The 20,359-nt window shown below is 44.5% G+C and overlaps 1 protein-coding gene across 4 annotated transcripts in view; it reads left to right on the plus strand.

Annotated features, from left to right (window-relative positions):
* LOC140719069 (uncharacterized) overlaps positions 1–20,359 on the plus strand; it is a 165,726-nt gene that overhangs the window by 101,405 nt on the left and 43,962 nt on the right. For 3 of the 4 annotated variants that reach the window (XM_073033453.1, XM_073033449.1, XM_073033460.1), the window contains 3 exons: positions 6,297–6,395; positions 15,383–15,475; positions 18,904–19,011. In XM_073033453.1, the coding sequence (XP_072889554.1) occupies positions 6,297–6,395; positions 15,383–15,475; positions 18,904–19,011 (300 nt within the window). Of the gene's footprint in view, positions 1–6,296; positions 6,396–8,773; positions 9,001–15,382; positions 15,476–18,903; positions 19,012–20,359 lie in introns of those variants that run through there. The other variant, XM_073033466.1, reaches the window with a different exon arrangement.

Genomic DNA, 20,359 nt, shown 5'->3' on the forward strand with positions numbered 1-20,359 from the left:
CAGGAACATTAGGTAACTTGCTTTCACTGTTTATCTTTGTCAGAACTAGTCATTTCTACCAGTCATCCATCGTCCTCTGTCGCTCCAAGGAAAAAGGCTGAGTTCACTCAACCTATTCTTATAAGGCATGCTCCCCAATCCAGGCAACATCCTTGTAAATCTCCTCTGCACACTTTCTATGGTTTCCACATCCTTCCTGTAGTGAGGCGACCAGAACTGAGCACAGTACTCCAAGTGGAGTCTGACCAGGGTCCTATATAGCTGCAACATTACCTCTTGGCTACTAAATTCAATTCCAAGATTGATGAAGGCCAATACACCGTACACCTTCTTAACCACAGAGTCAACCTGTGCAGCTGCTTTGAGTGTCCTATGGACTCAGACTGCAAGATCCCTCTGATCCTCCATACTACCAAGAGTCTGACCATTAATACTAAATTCTGCCATCATATTTGACCTACCAAAATGAACTACTTCACACTTATCTGTTGAACTCCACCTGACACTTCTCAGCCCAGTTTTGCATCCTATCAATGTCTTGCTGTAACCTCTGACAGCCCTCCACACTATCCACAACACCTCCAACCTTTGTGTCACCAGCAAACTAATTAACCCATCCCTCCACTTCCTCAGCTAGGTCACATAAAAATCATGAAGAATATGGGTCCCAGACAGATCCCTGAGGCATACCTCTGGTGACCGACCTACAACCACTCTTTGCCTTCTGTGGCAAGTGAGTTCTGGATCCATAAAGCAATGTCCCCTTGGATCCCATGCCTCTTTACTTTCTCAATAAGTATTGCATGGGGTACCTTATCAAATGCCTTGCTGAAATCCATTTACATTACATCTACTGCTCTTCCTTCATCAATGTGTTTAGTCACATCCTCAAAAAATTCAATCAGGCTCGTAAGGCATGACCTGCTCTTGACAAAGCCATGCTGATGATTCCTAATCATATTATTCCTCTCTAAATGTTCATAAATCCTGCCTCTCAGGATCTTCTCCATCAATTTGCCAATCACTGAGGTAAGACTCACTGGTCTATAATTTCCTGGGCTATCTCTTCTCCCTTTCTTGAATAAAAAACCAACACCTGCAACCCTCCAATCCTCCGGAACCTCTCCCATCCCCATTGATGATGCAAAGATCATCACCAGAGGCTCAGCAATCTCCTCCCTCACCTCCCATAATAGCCTGGGGTGCATCTCATCCAGTCCCGGCAACTTATCCAACTTGATGCTTTCCAAAAGCTCCAGCACATCCTCTTTCTTAATATATACATGCCCAAGATTTTCAGTCTGTTGCAAGTCATCACTACAATCACCAATGTCCATTTCCATAGTGAATACTGAATTAAAGTATTCATTAAGTACCTCTGCTATTTCCCCCGGTTCCATAAACACTTTCCCACTGTCATACTCAATAGGTCCTACTCTTTCATGTCTTATCCTCTTGCTTTTCACATGCTTGTAGAATGTCTTGGAGTTTTTGTTTTTCCTGCCCAACAAAGCCTTCTCATGGCCCCTTCTGGCTCTCCTAATTTCCTTCTTAAGCTCCTTCCTATTAGTCTTATAATCTTCTAGATTTGTACCTCTCCAAACGTCTCTTACAGGCCAAAATCAAGCTTGCATGTATCACCTGTGCTGGCAGCTCGTTCCACACTCTCGCGACCTTTTGAGTGAAGACATTTCCCCTCATTTTCCCCTTACTCCTTTCACCATTAACCCATGACCTCTAGTAGAAATTCCATCCAAACTCAATGAAAGAAGCCTGAAATTTACCTGAAGTAAACTGTTCATAACTTTGCATACGTATATCAAATCTCCTCTGTCTTCTAGGCTCCAAGGAATAAAGTCCAAACCTTTTCAATCTTTCCATTTAACCCAGGTCCTCCAGACCCAGCAACATCTTTATAAAATTTCTCTCTACTCTCTCAACCTTATTTACAACTATCCTGTATGTAAGAGACCAAAGCTGCACACTGTACTCCAAACTATACCTCCCCAGTGTCTTGTACAACGTCAACATGATATGCCATCTTCTGCACTCAATACTTTGATTTATGAAGGCCAATGTGATGACCCCATCAATCTGAGATACCACTTGTATTCCCAGATCCCTTCCACCTACCAAATTCCTCAGTGGCCAACTATTTACTGTCTTGATCCTACCAAAGTGCAATACCTTACACAAAATTGCATCTGCCATTTTTCAGCCCATTTATCCAGCTGGTCTTGATCCTGCTGCAAGACATAATGGTCTTCCTTGCTGTTCACTACACCCCCAATATTGCTGACATCCACAAATTTGCTGATCCAGTTAACCACATTATCATCTAGATAGATGACATAGATGACAAACAATGGACCCATCACCAATCCCTCGGCATTCTACTGGTCACAGGCTTCCACTCAGAGAGGCAACGAGCTGCTACCTGTAGTCTGTATAGAATCCATGAAGTTGATGCCATTTTGCCTTGCTTCTATAGACTCTGTGTCTGTCTGCTGAGTAAATATAGATGTAAAATATGCATTTAAGATCTCCTCTATCACTTTTGGCTCCACACATGTATTACCATTCTGATCTTCCAGAGGACCAATTTTGTCACTTGAAATTATTTTGCTCTTAGTATATCTGTAGAATCCCTGAGAATTCTCTTTCACCTTTTCTGCTAAAGCAACCTCAAGCCTTCTTTTCACCCTCCTGATTTCTTTCTTAACTGTTCTCTCATTTCTTATACTCCATGAGCACCTCATTTGTTCTTACCTGCCTGTACCTGCAATGTACCTCTTTCTTTTCTTAAACAAGGCCTCAATATCTCTTGAGAACCAAAGTTCCCCACACCTCTTGTCTTTACCTTTTATTCAGACAGGCACTTGCAAACATTATATTCTCAAAATATTATGTTTGAAGGCCTCCCATGTACCAAGTGCACATTTGCCTGAAAATATCCTGTCCTAATCGTCATTTACTAGATCTTCTCCTATACCATCAGAATTGGCCTTTCTCCAATTTAGAATCTTAACCCACAGACCAGACCTATCTTTCTGCAGATTTTCTTCACAACTAATGACATTGTGATCACACGATGCAAAGTGTTCTCCTACACACACTTCTGTCACCTTTCCTATCTCATTCCCTAACAGCAGATCAAGTATCACATACTCTTTTGTTGGGACTTCTAATACTGATTAAGAAAATTTCCTGAACACCTTTGACAAACTCTTTCCAGTGTGGTCCTTTGACACTATGGGAGACCAAGTCAATATATTGAAAGTTAAAATCAGCAACTATAACAACTTTATATTTCTTGCAACATTCTGCAATCTCTCCATAAATTTGTTCCTCTAAATCCCACGGACAGTTGTATAATCTGTAATGTGCCCCATTAACGTGTTCACACTTTTCTTATTCCTCAGTTCCACCATAATGCCTCACTAGATGAGTTCTCCAGTCTGGCCTGGCTGAACACTGCCAGGATATTATCCTTGAATAGTAAAATATCCCCTCCTCCTTTAATCCCTCCTGCTCTGTTGTGTCTAAAACAACGGAACCCCAGAATATTGAGCTGCCAGTCCTGCCCCTCCTGCAACCAAGTCTCCCTAATGGCTACAATACCATATTCCCAGGTGTTGATCCATGCTGTGAGCTCATCTGCCTTTCCTGTGATACTTCTTACATTGAAGTATACACAGTTCAGGACATCAGTCGCACCATGCTCAACCTTTTGATTCCCGTCTGTTCCCACAACCTCTCCGCTATCTGTTCTGACACTCTGGTTCCCATCCAGATGCAACCCCAGTTTAACAACTCCTCCCCAACCCCGTGCAGCACTCGCAAACCTTCCCACTCGGATATTAGTCCCCCTTCAGTTCAGGTGCAATTGTGACTTCTGTACAGGTTCCATTTTCCCTGGAAGAGAGCCCAATGTTCCAAAAATCTGATGCCCTCCCTCCTACACCAACTCCTTCACCATGTGTTAAACTGTATAATCTTCCTGTTTCTGGCTTCACTCACATGTGGCCTGAGTAGCAATCCTGAGATCACAACCTGGAAATTCTGCCCTTCAACTTAGCACCGAACTCCTGAACTCACTTTGCAGAACCTTTTCACTCTTCCTACGTACACAGACCACGACTTCTGGCTCTTCACCCTCCCACCTAAGAATGCTGAGGACTTAATCCAAGATGTCCTGGACCCAGGCATCCAGGAGGCAGCATAACATCTGGGAATCTCATTCTTGTCCACAGAACCTCCTTTCTGTTCCCTAACAAATGAATCTCCTACCACCACAGCTCACCCCTTCTCCCTCCTTCCCTCCTGAGTTACAGAGCCAGACTCAGTGCCAGAGACCTGACCGCTGTGACTTTCCTCTGCTGGGTCATCCCCCACAACAGTATCCAAGTGGTGTACCTGTTGTTGATGGGGATGGCCACAGTGGTACTCTGCAATGGCTGTTTAATCCCTTTCTCTGTCCTGACTGTCACCCAATTTCCCGCGTTCTCCACCTTGGGTGTAACTACTTCTCGATATGTCCTATCTATCAACCCCTCAGCCTCCCGAATGATCCGGAGTTCTTCCAGTTCCAGCTCCAAATCCTTAACACAGAATGTGAGAAGCTGTAGCTGGAAGCATTTCTCACAGGTGTAGTTGTCAGGGACACTGGAGGTCTCCCTGACTTCCCACATCCCACAAGAGGAGCATTCCACTATCCTGCCTGGCATCTCTACTGTTCCTAACTGAGCAACCATAAAGAAGGAAAAACAATAAAATGTGGGGAGTGGAGAAGAAAACTCAGAGCTGATAAATAGTGAATATCTAAATGCGCCAGTGATCTGATCCCTGTGGGGGAGCAGTTTCTAATTATTGATTATTTTAATTATTAATATCATGAATGGATATTGAAATTCATCAAAACTGGAGGAAAAGCAAGTTCCAATGACGAAATTCGGACTGTACTATAGGATATCGATAGATTGAATGATTGGGTGATAACTCAGCACATGGAAAATGTGATTTAATACAGGAAAGTGTGAGGTGGAACCCTTGAGTAAGAGGAATCTGACTGTTATGTAAATGGAGAGGATTTGTAAATGAGTGAACTGCAGAGGGATCAAGATGTTCTTGTAAGGGAATCACAAAAGATCTGGTGCAGCAAGAAATTAGGAACAGGAGAGACATATAAGCCTTACTTGCGAGGGATTTGGAGTTTAGAGATGGGTAAGTCTTGTTACAGTTGTGCAGAGTGTTGGGGAGTCCACTTTGTACTGTGCACAGTTCTGGTCCCCTTGTTTAAGAACAATTGCACTGACTACAGGCTGTCTAAAAGTGGTCCATCAGGGTAATTCCTGGGATGAGTGGCTTTTCCCACCACAAGCAGCTGACAAGTATTTAAAGAAGAGATGGATAAATATTTGACAGATTGTGGAATTCAGGATTGTGTGGGACTGGGACAGGAGAGGAGATGGGGCCTGGGGCAGATCAGCTCCAATTGTATTGAATGGTGGGGCAGGTTTAAGGAGCTGAGTGACCGACTCCCCTCTTATTTTCATGTGTTTATTATCTTCTTGCAAAAGAACAATAGATTGTTGTCCTTAACACAAGAGATTCTGCAGATACTGGAAATCCAGAGAAACACACACAAATTGCTGAAGTAGCTCAGCAGGTCTGGCAATATCTATGGAAAGGAATAAAGAGTTGATGTTTCGGGCTACCCTTCATCAGGACCGGAAAGAAAGGGGAAAGAGCCAGAATAGGAATGTGGGAGGAGGGGAAAGAGTACAAGGTGATAGGTGAAGCCATGTGGAGGGGGAGGTCGGTGGGTGGGGGAGGGGTGAAGTGAGAAGTTGGAAAGTAATAGGTGGATAGGGCAAATGGCTGACAAATTAATCCAATTGGCCAGGAAAGTGTCGATGAGTGGAAGGGATGGAGGAGGGGCAGGGGCTTCCCATAGTGAACTCATCAAGGTTTGGCCATCTCAACACCAGAAGAAGCACCCAGTGCAGTGTATTGGCAGCAGGTAACAGGGAAATACTGACTGAGGAAGAGAGAGTGAGTCAGTCTGTTCTTGGCCAGTGTAACAAATCAGTGGCTTGTTCACCCAGCACAGCAGGTAGAGTCAGTCGGTGCAGACCAGAAGTCAAGGTTGACAAGACTGGGCAGTGATGAGCACATCTCTTCCCTGCAGGAGATAAGGGGAACAAATTGGTTGTGGCAACAATTGGCAGCTCTCCTGCACATTTTTCTGGTGTATTGTTGCATGTTTGCTGATTTGAATGTATTTGTAATTGCAGGTTTTAACAGCAAGGACACTGTCACATTTGCTGCGTCAATCACAACGATGGTGTTGCTTCCAGTTGCTTTTATTTCATTTGTGATTATTTGGTATATGGGTAAGTGTTATTGCCTACACTTGTGTTTAAACTTCAGGCATCTCTCCCAGGAAATTGCAGTTAATTTTAAGAGAAAAATCACCCCGCCCCCCCCATGTCCCTGATACATGAGGGATGAAATAACCCTGCATTTTTGCCCAGTTGTGGAGTGGTGTTTCACAGTGACACCACTGCTGGAACGATTCCAGAGTCACCTCTGACCTGGAGAGAGATGGTACTTGAGGGTAAAATGTCTCAATTCAATTGTGTTACACGCATTATGTTGTCAAAGGTGCTGTGACTCGTGATGTAGAGGTGAGGAGTGAGGGACCACTCCTCACTGCACACACGTGGCTCCTCCATGGAGAGAGTTAAATGCACCAAGTTTCTGAGAGTGCACATAACAGATGATCTCACATTGTCCCTCATCACCACCTCTTTGGTTAAGAAAGCAGAGCAGCATCTCCAGTCCTTGAGGAGATTGTGGCTAACCCCCACCCCCATCCCCCATGATAATATATGCACCTTGTTATTGGTTAATTTATTTGTGGTGATGTTACTTTGTGTTATGCACGTGAGTTACATGTACTGCGTTGTGAACATTAATCCAGAGGAAAGTGGTCTCATTTGATGGTATACATGTATACGGTTGAATGACAATAACTTGAAAGTTGCTCATTAATCCTGATGAAGGGGAGGTGAGAGAGTGGTAAAGCCCCTCCTCATGACATGGATTTTAGCAAAGTTTTGTTAAAGTTCCTCATGGCGTACTCAAGAAACTAAATTGTCCATGGGATCCAAGAAAAGATGGTGTTGGAATAAAAATTGGTTGAGAGGGAGGAAGCAAACAGTGAGGATCAACGGGAGTTTCAGAGTCTGGAGGGCCATGTGTGGTGAGTTAAGCAGGGATCAGTAACAGGTCCCTTGTTGTTTGAGGTTCATGTCAATGATTTGAACTTGAATTGAGGAACACGATCAGGAAGTTTCCTGTTGATCACAATATCAGCAGTTTGGTTGACAGTGAAGAAGAAAGCTCTGGGTCACAGGAAGATATCATCGGTCTCCTTGAATACACAAACAAGGAAATGGAATTCAGTCTGGAAATGTTTACAGCAGTGCTTTTGGAGAGGGCAAACTAGGCAAAGGAACAAACAGTAAACAGAAGACTAAAGGCATGGAGAGGAACTGACAACTCTCAATGTTCATGGGCACAGATCCCAGAAAGATGGGTTGCTAGGTTACCTGGTTTCTGTCAATTGCAGTAGCACAAGTGTGGTAGACTTGATGTGGATGTGGAGAGAAATGGTTTCGAGGAGAAGTAATCAGGAATGGAGAGCTGAGTGAGCTGGCATAGATGGGCTGAATGGCCTCCTTCCATGTGGTATGGAAAGTGGGGTCTTGCCTTTTGTTTTGTGCACAGAGCTGGTGATGGGAGATGTGAAAGGGTGAGGAACAATACCTGAGGAGAGGGAACTATTAGCAATGGCATTAACATTGGAACCAGGAGAGGAGGTTGGTGATGAACAGGATCTAACAGAAGGAGGGTTGAGCATGAAAAAGAAATGGACAGAATCCAGACTCAATGCAATTTCAACACCAGGGCATCGAGGGACATTTGGGAGGGTTGGTCCAGTGGGCAAAGGGAAATAGGGAAACTACAGGGGCAGGTGCACAGTCTGAATCCCAGCCATTCATGGGTTCAGTGCACATTGTTAGAATATTTCAGCATGGTGAATTGTGGAAACAGTGGTGAATTAAGGGTTCTCTTTGCATTTCTGCATAGTCTTTGAATAAACAATTGGTGAAGGAGAGCAGGACCTGATGATGCTGAATAGGGTGCAGCCAGATCTGACGATGGGCGTTTAAAGCCATTTTTCACTGAGGACACACCCACACTTGCATCTCTCATTTGAGGGAGTGCAGATGGAGGCTCCACCACAGCAGGCACTCAGATGAGGGATTAATGTAGGTTTTCACAAATAAAATGAAGTGAGGCATTTTATGTTTAATGAAACCTGTAACACATTTTATTGAACTCCCAAACCAACACACAAAAACGTGCTAAAACTCTTTACATAATAATGTCATCTGGTCAGACCAGCCTCTTAAAGTGAAACCCCAACTGAATGTGGATGGTTCTGAATTATGTACATTTCTGCCAATCACATTACCCTACACCGGCCCCTCTGGAATTAACTAAAACCAGCATTGTGAGCCTGTCTGAAGCTCGGATCAGCAGCCCGGCTCGGGTCCTGTGCTCGTCCAGAGGTGATGGCAGGGGCATGGCAGTGGAATACTCCAAATCTCGGTGGGCTGGGTTAAGGCGATCTTCTGAAATATGTTCAGGTTTACCCCTCTTATCTATGATGAAAGTCTTTTCCCTCCATTCCAAAATGCAGAATGGACCATCGTAAGGGGGCCTAAGGGGATGTTGGTGTGCATCATGGCGGACGAAAACAAACGAGGTGGAATGTAGGTCAACAGGAACCCAAGAGTGATTTATTTTGTAACCTGGGAAAAATACTCACTCAGGACAACAAATACCTTTTCGGGTCTTTAATTCCTTCATCTGTTTCAGATATTTTAATGTAGAAAGAGTGTATCAAAATAAAAACAACAAAATGAATTTTAAAAAATGCACAGTTCCTGCTGTTACAATTTCAGCTTAACTTCGGTCCACACCCTTGTGTGTCAACTAGTTAGGTATTGGTATTAGAAATTCTAAAAAAAACAAGACAAACAATATTAGCATCCCACCAATGCTGTACCTTGTACACAACATCCAAAATATCAATAACTACAGCTCATCTTACTCACTTTGACACACAGGTGCTTAAATTCCAAACACCTACAGGCTGGACCCTGAAACGAATTCTCCTCGCTCATGCTACTCAGCTGATAAGGAACTTCACACAAACACGCCATCCTGTGCCGATACCTTACTCACGAAAATCTGGGAAAAGCAGCTCCCACCACTTGATATTTGTCTTTGCAGAACATTGTAACTCTTCTTTCAACTCCACATGTGCATAATGACGTCACTGTTTTCTCTTAAAGGCACAGGCAGCTATTTTAGTGTTACCATGGTGAATGCACAAATACACTTTTAACAATAAAAAAAATACTCAACAGTCACCTGGTTACATTCTCCCCTGCAAACAGGTAAGCATCCTCGATTACTCGCTCACTGCAAAGGTATTTTTAACCTCTTTAACTGCTTCTCTGAATGGAACTGAACCTCGACCGGCCAGTATCTGTGACACTGCTGCAGGACTTATGGAGGCCACATCTCGGACTGACCTTGGTTCGTGATGTGGGTTAGAGTGCTGTCCAGCATTTACTCTTTTACTCCTGTGGGGTACTACAACAGGAGGGCCACCAACATCTGACCCTGTATCATCAGTCACAGGCGCTACAGTCTCAGTTCCAGACATTCTTACAGTTCCAGAAGATAAGCTGTCAAGGCTGGAGTCAAGATTCTGTACACCCTGACGAAGGGTCTCGGCCCGAAACGTTGACAGTGCTTCTCCTATAGATGCTGCCTGGCCTGCTGTGTTCCACCAGCATTTTGTGTGTGTTGTTCTGTACACCCTGTTCTGATACATCTTTTACCAATATCACATCATTCTCTAAATCCTCAGAATCTGATTCATGTCCCAGGGACATGAGTTTATAGTCTCCTTTGAGGAGCTGGGGTGGGAAGGTTCGCACAGGGCCTGTTCACCCTCCTGATAGGCTCTTCCTTCAAAGGTTCCACAGTATATGTGTTGTCTAGTACCTCTACCACCTCACAAACAGTTGATTTCCAAGCATCCTGGACCTTATTATGGCCTAATGTCCTGTTCCTGAGGTAAACCAGTGCCTTTACGTCAATCTTGGGACAATGAATTTTATCCTCCAGAAAAGCAATGCATTCTGCTGCCTTCTCGTCAGAGTATTCCCTCACTCTGGCATGAGCATCACTCAGTTGTTTCTGGTGTATGGCTAACCAGTCATATTTCCTTTCCACAGACTGTTCTCACCCCAGCAGGGCATCCACTGGCAAGTGGTGATCAACACCGAACGGTCGGTAATAAGGGGAATATCCGGTGGTGGCGTGAGGTGTCACATTATACACATACACTAACTCAGGTAGATGCTCTGGCCACCTGCGTTTCTTTTCTGGAGACAACGTACACAACAAATCACACATCGTCCTGTTGAAACGCTCACACTGAGTGTTGCCAGTAGGACGATGGGGTGTAGTACAGCTTTTCTTTACTCCGTACAGTTTGCAGAGCTCAGCTATGACCTCAGTTTCGAAGTCACGGCCCTGGTCAGAATGCAACCTCTCAGGAACACCGTACTTCATAAACCATTCGCTCGAGAGCACCTTTGCTGTGGTATCCACCTTTTGATCCCGAGTTGGGAAAGCTTGGGTGAACTTTGTAACAATGTCTGTGACTCCTAAAACATTCTCATGCCCATCAGCTGTCGGTTCAAACACAGTGAAATCTACAGCAACAACTGAGTGGCCGAGAAGCAAGGAATGATTTCATTGGGGGACGGATCTTAAGGTGAGGCATCTTATTTAGCAGACAATACTTGACCTTGTCAGTGTACCCAAGGTCTTCATCTTCGACTGCAAAGATTGCCAGGTGTTTAACCAGTCATGTTCTTAGCTGTGCTTGTTGTTCTTCACCACCATCAATGTCAAGCTTGTCTAGAATCGACTTTAACTTGTGGTTACTACCCTCCTCCTTTACACCAACAGTCACTTGTTCAATGCCAGCTGAGATCCGCTGAAATCTTACAGCACATTGCTGATCACTATCTACACACTCTAACTTTGACAGTATACCCAGTCGGGTCTTTGTGAGAGCCATACATCCTCTTGAGAGAGGTTTAAAACCTGTACTGGTACTGTACGACTACGAGAGTCAACGAGCATGGGAATAACTACTAGACAACCCAGTGGGGGGGGGGGGTGGTGGTGTTAAGTGGCTCACATAACATCTTATGGTCACAACCAACATCTCCAGTGGCCTTCCTAGCCACAATGGTAACTACAGTTTCAGCAGGTATGTGCTCAGTATCTTTTCCTGATACTCGGACGACGGCTTTCTTTTCAGTAGTTCACATCTGCACTTTCTGGAAATCATCTCTCCAGTCAGAATCCAACTTTCCTTCTAGAGTTGTGTCAAATCCTGTGTTGAAAAGTTGTCTACATTGGCTTATAATGTTCATGCCTACAATGCATGGGACAGGTTGTTCAGTGTTAACAGGATCCCTGACGACTAGAAAGCCACAATTGGGTATTTTCATACCCATCACTTGAACCTCCAGCTCTAGATGCCCAAGGTAAGGAATATCAAGACTGTTAGTGGCTGTTAACCTAAGCCAGCCGGCAGTGGACAACATTTCCTCATCCTCTCCATTCAAGTGTTCTCGAAGGAACTGCTCAGTCACAGTGCTCACCTGACTACCTGTGTCCAACAGACAACGGACAGCGACACCTGATATCTTAAGCTCAATGACAGTACATGGTCCTATGGCATGTTGCAGTAACTGGTCATGGGATGGCTATACATTATCTACGGGGTTACCCTGAATTGCCCGACTCACAATTTTACAAATGTTACAGCATGACATCTATTGGTCAAATCTGTTGACTCATCACCCTGGATAGAGAAGCTGTTGTTTTTCACTTTATCACACAAAACAGCTTCAGCATCATGTGACATGTCATCAACATGTTGACTTATCGAACTGTTTGAGAGTGGTCGCCTTCTCACCCGAACAAAATCCATGTTGGAGCCCATTCTCAAGCTACTATTTATGGACAACTGTGCTCGTCTCACGCACACAGAGGACATGCTACAGGCTGCAGTCACTCAGTTCACCAAGGCTGCAACGGCTTTGGGGTTAACAGCCAGTCTGAAAAAAACAATGATCCTCCATCAGAAGCCCCCTCGTGGAGTTTACAACCCATCTCGGATCATCACTGACGACCACCCTCTCACCATGTTCACCTACCTGAGCAGTGTCAGATCCAATGACGCTACGGTAGTAAGGGACGTTGACAATCGACTTGCCAGAGGTAGCAGTGCCTTCAGATGCCTCCAGATACATGTGGAAGAACACCAGTTGAGTCTGTCCACAAAAACCCAGGTGTACAGGGCTGCCGTCATCACAACACTGCTATACGGCTCCGAAGCCTGGGTCTTGTACCGCAAGCAAATCCAGTTGCTCAAGTACTTCCATCAGTGCTGCCTCTGCTCCATCGTGGGTATTAGCTGACCAGATCGTGTCTCTAAGAATGGTGCCCTTGAGAAGCTCAACGTCCAAGCATTGAAGCCACTTTGCTGCTCAGGCAGCTCTGCTGGCCAGGACACGTCTCACATGGACAACTCCAGGTTACCGAAAGCTGTACTCTACAGAGAACTCTCTCAGGGAAAGAGAGATCACCATGTCCTGCACAAGAGGCACAAAGACCAACTTAAGTAGCAGCTCTCTCAGACAGATATCGAGGTGAATGAGTGGCAGCAGCTGGCTTGTGACAGAGACCGCTGGAGAACACTGATCCACGGTGTAGACAGGAATTTTCAGGAATCCAGAAGAGCGACTGCTGAAGAGAAGAGGAGACGCAGGAAGGACGCAGTAAGTTGTTTGTCACAGACTGGGCTCAATGGAATAGGACAACTTGGATCACCAGTCCATGAAAAACCCATTGATAAATAACTTTCATTGTAGAGACAGACTGTTTGTGTCCATTGTTGCACTACTGCAGTGAAATGACTCAAAAGACTGTAATTCAAAAATCACCACATTGGAACATCAGACATGTCTGTAAAACACGGGGGTTAGAAAATATAAAAATGGGGGAGTCCATTCAATGTTCTGAAAACAAACTTCAACCTACTGTCCTCCCCTCCGTACAGTACAGCACTCACCAATTATCAGACAACCACCCTCTACTCCGTGCAATACAGCGTTCACCAATTATCAGCCTACTGTCTTCCCCTCTGTACAGTACAGCACTCATCAATTATCAGCCTACCACCCTCCCCTCCGTGTAATATAGTACTCACCATTTATCAGCCTACTGTCCATCCCTCCATGCAATACAGTTCTCAACATCTGTCAATGGCCAAATAAACACGGCCCTACTCTGCACTGCCATACTGGGCTGAGAGACCTCTAATGAGATTGCTAACGGGTCTGCTCAGTCACGGCCAACCACTGTGAGTGCTAGCATCACACGTTGCATGGAGTTCAAATAAACAAAGTTTATTTTCAATCACAAACTCTCACTGAACCCGGTTGAGAAAGCCTGGAATAGATGGCTTTGCTGCCGAATTTGCAGATGAAGTAAAGATTGGTGGAGGGACTGGTAGTGTTGAGGAAAAAGGGAGGATGCAGAAGGACTTAGACAGATGAGGAGAAGAGTGGCAAGAGAGTGGCAAATGAAATACAATGTTGGAAAATGCATGGTCATGCACTTTGGTGGTAGAAATAAATGTGAAGACTATTTTCTGAACAGGGGGATAATCGAAAAATCTGAGATGCAAAGGCACTTGGGAATCCTTGTGCAGAACACCCTGAAGTTTATCTTGCAGGTTGAAACAGTAGTGAGGAAGACAAGTGCAATGTTAACACTCATTTCAGGAGGTCTAAAATATAAGAGAAGGGATTTGTTGATGAGGCTTTATGAGGCACTGCTGAGGCCTCACCTTGAGTATTGTGAACAGTTTTGAGCTCCTCCTCTAAGAAAAGATGTGCTGGCATTTGAGAGGGATCAGAGGAAGTTCACAAGGAGGATTCTGGGAATGAAAGGGTTATCATATGAGGAACGTTTGATGGCTCTGGGCCTGTAATCACTGGAATTTAGAAGGATTTTGAATTTTGAAATTCCTAGACAGAGTAGATGTGGAAAGGATGTTTCCCATGGTGGGGGTGTCTAGAACAAGAGGGCACAACTCCAGGATAGAGGGACATCCATTTGAAACAGAAATGTGGAGAAATTTCTTTGGCCAGAAGATGGTCAATTTGTGGAATTTGTTAACACAGGCAGCTATGGAGGCCAGGTCATTGGTTGTATTAGAGGCAGAAATTGATAGGTTGCTGATTGGCCAAGGCATTAAAGGTCACAGGGAGTGGGACTGAGGAGAGGTAAAAAAGAATTAGCCATGATTGAATGGTGGAGTAGACATGATGGGCCAAATAGCCTAATTCTTCTCCTATGTCTTATGGTCTTGTAGGCTTCTAAAAAATAATTACTGAACCCATCAGAGTGAATAAATTAAAAAATCTGGGTGAAGGAAAAGTGTCCCTTGGATCTTATGGTGAACAATCCCTCAGACATGTATCACTGGTTACCGATGGACTTCCTGGACAACCACTGTCATTATCCATGTTAAATGTCCCAGCATTTGGACAGTTTAGTCTGCACTCACATTGAGTTCAGTTTTTTCTTGGACCAGAACACTGTTTGAAGCCTTGAGCATCTGGGTGTGGTGATGGTTCAGTCCTCAGCAACAGAACAGGCTTCACAGTGGAACTTCAGTGCTGTAGCTGGGGCTGGGTATTGTCACCACAGGCAAGACCACATCACCTGAAACCTTCACCATCTCTAGAATAATACAAAGCTGATTTGCAGTGGATTGTTACCTCATCTGCTGGATATGTATACAGGGAGACTGCAGTGTATCTGACAATTCTGCATGTGCAAACACTCGATAAGGGAGTACAGAAGTTATCAAATATGTGTTTGTTTGTGTTTATCTGTTGTTTCCTGGATTTTCTGCTTGCTGCCAGTGTGAGAGAGATCCCTGGACTTTCTTCAGTCCGGTGTTCGGATTTCTGCTACATTTCTGAATTGGTTGGGTTTCCCTGTGTTTAAGAAGCCTGACTGACTCAGGGTCCATCTTCATTACCAAGAACACATTTTAAGTCAATGCTTATGTTAAATAATTTGTGTAGATCTGAAACTACGGCTTTGAAACTGATTAGTTTTCATTTATCCAAAGACGTTGGTACATTTAGAAGATGGACATCTGCCTATGTTGTTGGTTTTCTCATTGTCATCGTCATTGCTCCAATTTGCTGGATGGCGTTTAAAGGTACGTGCTAAAATATTATTCTGTATTTTCATGTAAATGATTAACTCAGTTCTCTGGTGTTTGTTTAGAATGAAGTGAGTATCTCAGTCAGGATGTGAACTGCTTTACCAGGACCACCAGCACCTGAAGTCCTCAGTCCCACAGCTGAAGTCCTTTCCCACAGGGGGATCTGCTGGAGGTTTAGACTTTAATGGCGTTTCACTGATGCTCATGGAACTGAAGGCAAAATGTTGACCTGAGCAGACAGTTGCCTCAATGGGACAAGGCAGAGTGTGGGGATAATTTGCAGAAGATTCCGTGGCTCATGTTGGGAGAATGTGACTAATGGTGTCCTGCAAGGATTTGTGTTTGAATTACAACTTGTCTCAGATTGACGGACGGGTGACAGCTTCCATGACCACATTTCCCAATGAAGAAAGGAGAAGTGGGAACAGCTTTTTGATCAACAGTGATTAATAGATGGGAATAAGCAAAACCAGGGATAAATGCCACTCTACAGCCAGACAAATTCATGTGGGCATCAGGATTCTGACAAGTCCTTAATAGGTCTTGGAGACAGAGAGGAATTTTGTGTCCCAAATCACAGGAAGGGGAAATTGGTCTTTAAGGGTTATGGTGTATGCTTACTGAGCAGAATTTGCAGATACTAGGGTTGTGCTGAATGAATCTGAGACAGTTAAAGGGTGAAATAGTTAAATTTTACAAGTAGTCATATTTACAAGAAAAAGAGCTTTGACCAGCAGCCAATCCAGACATCAGGAGGGGACATAAATCTTTCTCATTTCTCAAAGATAAAAGGCAGGAACAGGTCATGGTTTGGTGACCAGTCATCAGTCAGTGTTGGGATTGATTAGCGAGAGAAAGTTAAAGGAAGGCAGGGACAAGCACAGTGTCCATCGTCTCAGTGGACATCGTCAGAGTGGTGATCTTGAGACTTCAGCTCTTCGAGGCTTCATCAAAGAGAGGCTTCACTCAGAGAAAGCAATGGAAAGAAAAGCTTAAATTTATTTTCCTTCTCTTCTTTATATATGCCCAGTTAGAACAGTAGAGATGCCAGGCAGGATAGTGAAATGCTCCTCTTGTGTGATGTGGGAAGGCTGGGAGACCTCCAGTGCCTCTGACAACTACACCTGTGGGAAGTGCATCCAGCTGCAGCTTCTAACAAAGAGCATTAAGGAATTGGAGCTGGAACTGGATGAATTCCAGGTTATTCATGAGGCTGAGGAGGTGATAGGACATATCAAGTGGTAGTTACACCCAAGATGCAGGACACAGGAAAATGGGTGACAGTCAGAAAGGGGAAAGAGGTTAAGGAAGCAGTGTAGAGTAGCCCTGTGACCATCCCCTTCAAGAACAGGTATACCATTTTGGTGAGACCAATACAGAAGGTACGGCTAGTACCTGAACTGGAGAGGGAGGGTTTGTTAATGCTTCATGGTGGGATTTAAACTGGAGTTGCAGGGAGATGGGAACCAGAGTGCCAGAACAGTCAGTGGAGAGGTTGTGGAGGCAGATGTTAGTAAGACCACAGATAAAGACAGAAATCAAAAGATTGATTTATTTTGCGACTATTGTCCTGACAATAATTTGGATGATGGAATTGAAGGCTTTGTTGCAAAGTTTGCAGATGATATAAAGATAGATGGATTGACAGGCCGTTTTGAGGAAGTAAAGAGGCTACAGAAGGACAGACAGATTAGGAGAATGTACAAAAAAATGGCAGATGGAATACAGTGTCAAGAAGTGTGTGGTCATGCGCTTTGCTTGAGAAAGTGAAAGGGTTTACTATTTTCTAAATGGAGAGAAAATACAAAACAATGAGGTGCAATGGGGCTTGAGAGTCCTTGTGCAGTATTCCCTGAAGGTTAATTTGCAGGTTGAGTCTGTGGTGAGGAAGGCAAATGCAATGTTAGCATTTATTTCAAGAGGATTAGTATAGAATCAGAATCAGGTTTATTATCATTGGCAGATGACATGAATTTGTTAACTTAGCTGCAGCAGTTCAATGCAATACATAATCTCACAGAGAGAAAAATATAAATAAAATAAAACATAATAATAAATAAACAAATTTCACATCACATGTCGGTGATACTAAACCAGATTCTGATTCTGTATAGAAATGAGGTGGAATTTCTTTAGCCAGAGAGTGCCTGTGGAATCTGTGGAATTCTTTGCCGCAGGGAGCAAAGTCTTAATGCATAGTATACTCGTATTTAATTTGATCAGCCATGATGAAATGGCAGAGCAGACTCGATGGACCAAATGCCTAATTCTGCTCCTATATCTTATGGTCTGAATAAAAGGTCACTGGGAGATAGAGAGTCCTGCTGCCGCTTGAGGGCATCTGGGAATGGGAAATTTGGGGCAGGAAATTTCATTACAGAACATTGGTATGCTCCAGTGTTTTACAACTAGGAATCCCATTTCCTGGAGGGAAAAAGGAGTAACACACACAGTACAAATGTAACTGGGCAGTGTGGGTGCCGGTCAACCTCATGCCCCATCATTTCCATGTCAGGGACACGTGATGTCATTCCCTGTGCAACACTTCCCTCTAGTGGAGCAGCGCGGTAACTGCACCATGTGTTTCTGGCCACCCCTGTAACAATTGGATTCACTATGGCAGCTCTGAACTGGGACACCTGCAGCTATTAATTACTGACCTTCATCCCTCAGGGCTCCCAAACACCCCGACAACAACCATTTATTCTGCCAGTGCTGATTTTCTTTCCCCCTCCCTCCATTCCTTCCCGTGACTCTGCTGATTCTCTCTGTTTTAGTTTTGCCATTTGAGTGAGTGTGGTGTAGATTTCCTAGATCTGTATCTAGATCCCGGGGGTTCTGGTCTCAATCCCCGTCCCCACAGAGCCTCCGTAACACTGGCCGTGTGGAGCTGGGTCATTTGTCAGCCATGAACAGATCGAGAGACTAAATCACCTGCTCCTGGAATTAAAAACTGGATCTGCTGGGAATCCTCAGCAAGTAGCAGGTGAAGCACGGACAGGAAATAGGTTGCAGGGAAATAGGGGGGTGGTTGGCAATGGGGTTGATGGGATTTGCTCTGAGAACTGACAAAGTGTCAGTGACGTCCCTCTGTATCATGAGGAAATATGAAACCAGCATCACTCATCAGCTTGTCGGTTTCTGTCACACTGCTTTTTGTTCAGCCTTGCTCAGTATAAACCACGTTCCACATCCCCTCCCACACTGACTGCACGAGATCATTGGCAGAGATCTGCTCTTGAACAGAGTGTGATGAAAGGTGTGTGAAATTGGAGAAGGTCACTGCTGTCCCTCTTCACAGGAAATTAGCTGAGTTTTTCAGTTCATGTGGGCATCAGCCTTCTGTTCAAGAGGCAGCATTCTCTCCTCTTATCACCTTGATTTGGTTACAGATACAGTTATTCAACTGTTTTTAACTGCAGGCCTCAGACCAGAGGATGTAGGAGTTGCCATTACATCGATGGTGGGACTGGTGTTTTCTACAGTATATGCTATTATATTGATGTTCTGGTCGAGGAAAAAATACCCAGGTACCTGTTATTGTCTAATTTGAACTTCAGCATAAATACCAAGTGACTCATGTTGACAAAGGGAACTCCTCCCACCCCCACCCCCCACCCATCCCCACAGAGTCTCTGGATTCCTGTGGTACCCAGAATGCAATTGTCCTACATGATTGACAGGTTGAGATATGAAGTGGTGACACAGAATATCTGGAGTCGTTCTGGAGTCAACTCTGACCTGATTGCAGAGGGGGTTTTGGGAGAAGTGACCCTGGGGAGGGAGTGTCATAGAAAAATACAACATAGTAACAGGCCTGTCGGCCCATCTAGTCCATGCCAAACCATTTAAACACCCATTGACCTGTACCAGGACCACAGCCCTCCTTACCCCTACTGTCCATGTACCGATCCAAACTTCTCTTCAACATCGAAATCGAGCTTGCAAGCTCCACTTGTGCTGACAGCGTCTTCCATGCTCTCACGACTTTCATGTTCCCCTTGAACTTTTCACCTTTCACCCTTAACCTGTGAACTCTTGATTGTAGTCCCACCCAACATCAGTGGAATTTACCCTGTCTCTACCCCTGATAATTGTGTGTGCCTCTGTCAAATCTCCTCTCAATATTCTATATTCCAGGGAATATAATCCTAACCTGATCAATCTTTCCATATAACTCAGGTCTCTCAGAGTGTAAATTTCCTCTGCACTCTCTCAACCTTGTTTACATCTTTCCTGTAGGTAGGTGACCAAAACTCCACGCGTTACTCCAAATTAGTCCGCACCAACGTCTTGTACAACTTCAACATAGCACCCCATCTCCAGTACTCAGCACTTTGATTTGTGAAGGCCAAAGTGCCAAAAACTGTCTTTATGACCCTATCTACCTGTGACTCCACTTTCAATGAATTATGGACCTATATTCCCAGATCCCTTTGTTCTACCACACTCCTCAGTGCCCGACCGTTCACTGTGTAAGACCTACCCTGGATGGTCCAATGGAAGTGCAATACCTCACACTTGTCTGCATCAAATTCCATCTGCCATTTTCCAGCCCATCTTACCCCTTCCTCATTTCCACCCTAGCAGGGATAGGGTCCTTCTTGTCCTCTCCTACCATCCCACCAGCCTCCGTGTCCAGCACATAATTCTCTGGAACTTCCGTCATCTCCAACAGGATCCCACCACCAAGTACATCTTTCCCTCCCTCTGCCCATTTTCTGCTTTCCACAGGGATTGGTCCCTACGCAACTCCCTTGTCCATTCATTCCTCACCACTGATCTTCCTCTTGTCACTTATCCTTGCAAATGAAACAAGTGATTCACCTGCCAGTACTCCTGTTCCCTCACTACTATTCAAGGCCCCAAATAGTCTTT

This window comes from Hemitrygon akajei, chromosome 2 (genome assembly GCF_048418815.1).
Source record: "Hemitrygon akajei chromosome 2, sHemAka1.3, whole genome shotgun sequence".
Classification (NCBI taxonomy): domain Eukaryota; kingdom Metazoa; phylum Chordata; class Chondrichthyes; order Myliobatiformes; family Dasyatidae; genus Hemitrygon; species Hemitrygon akajei.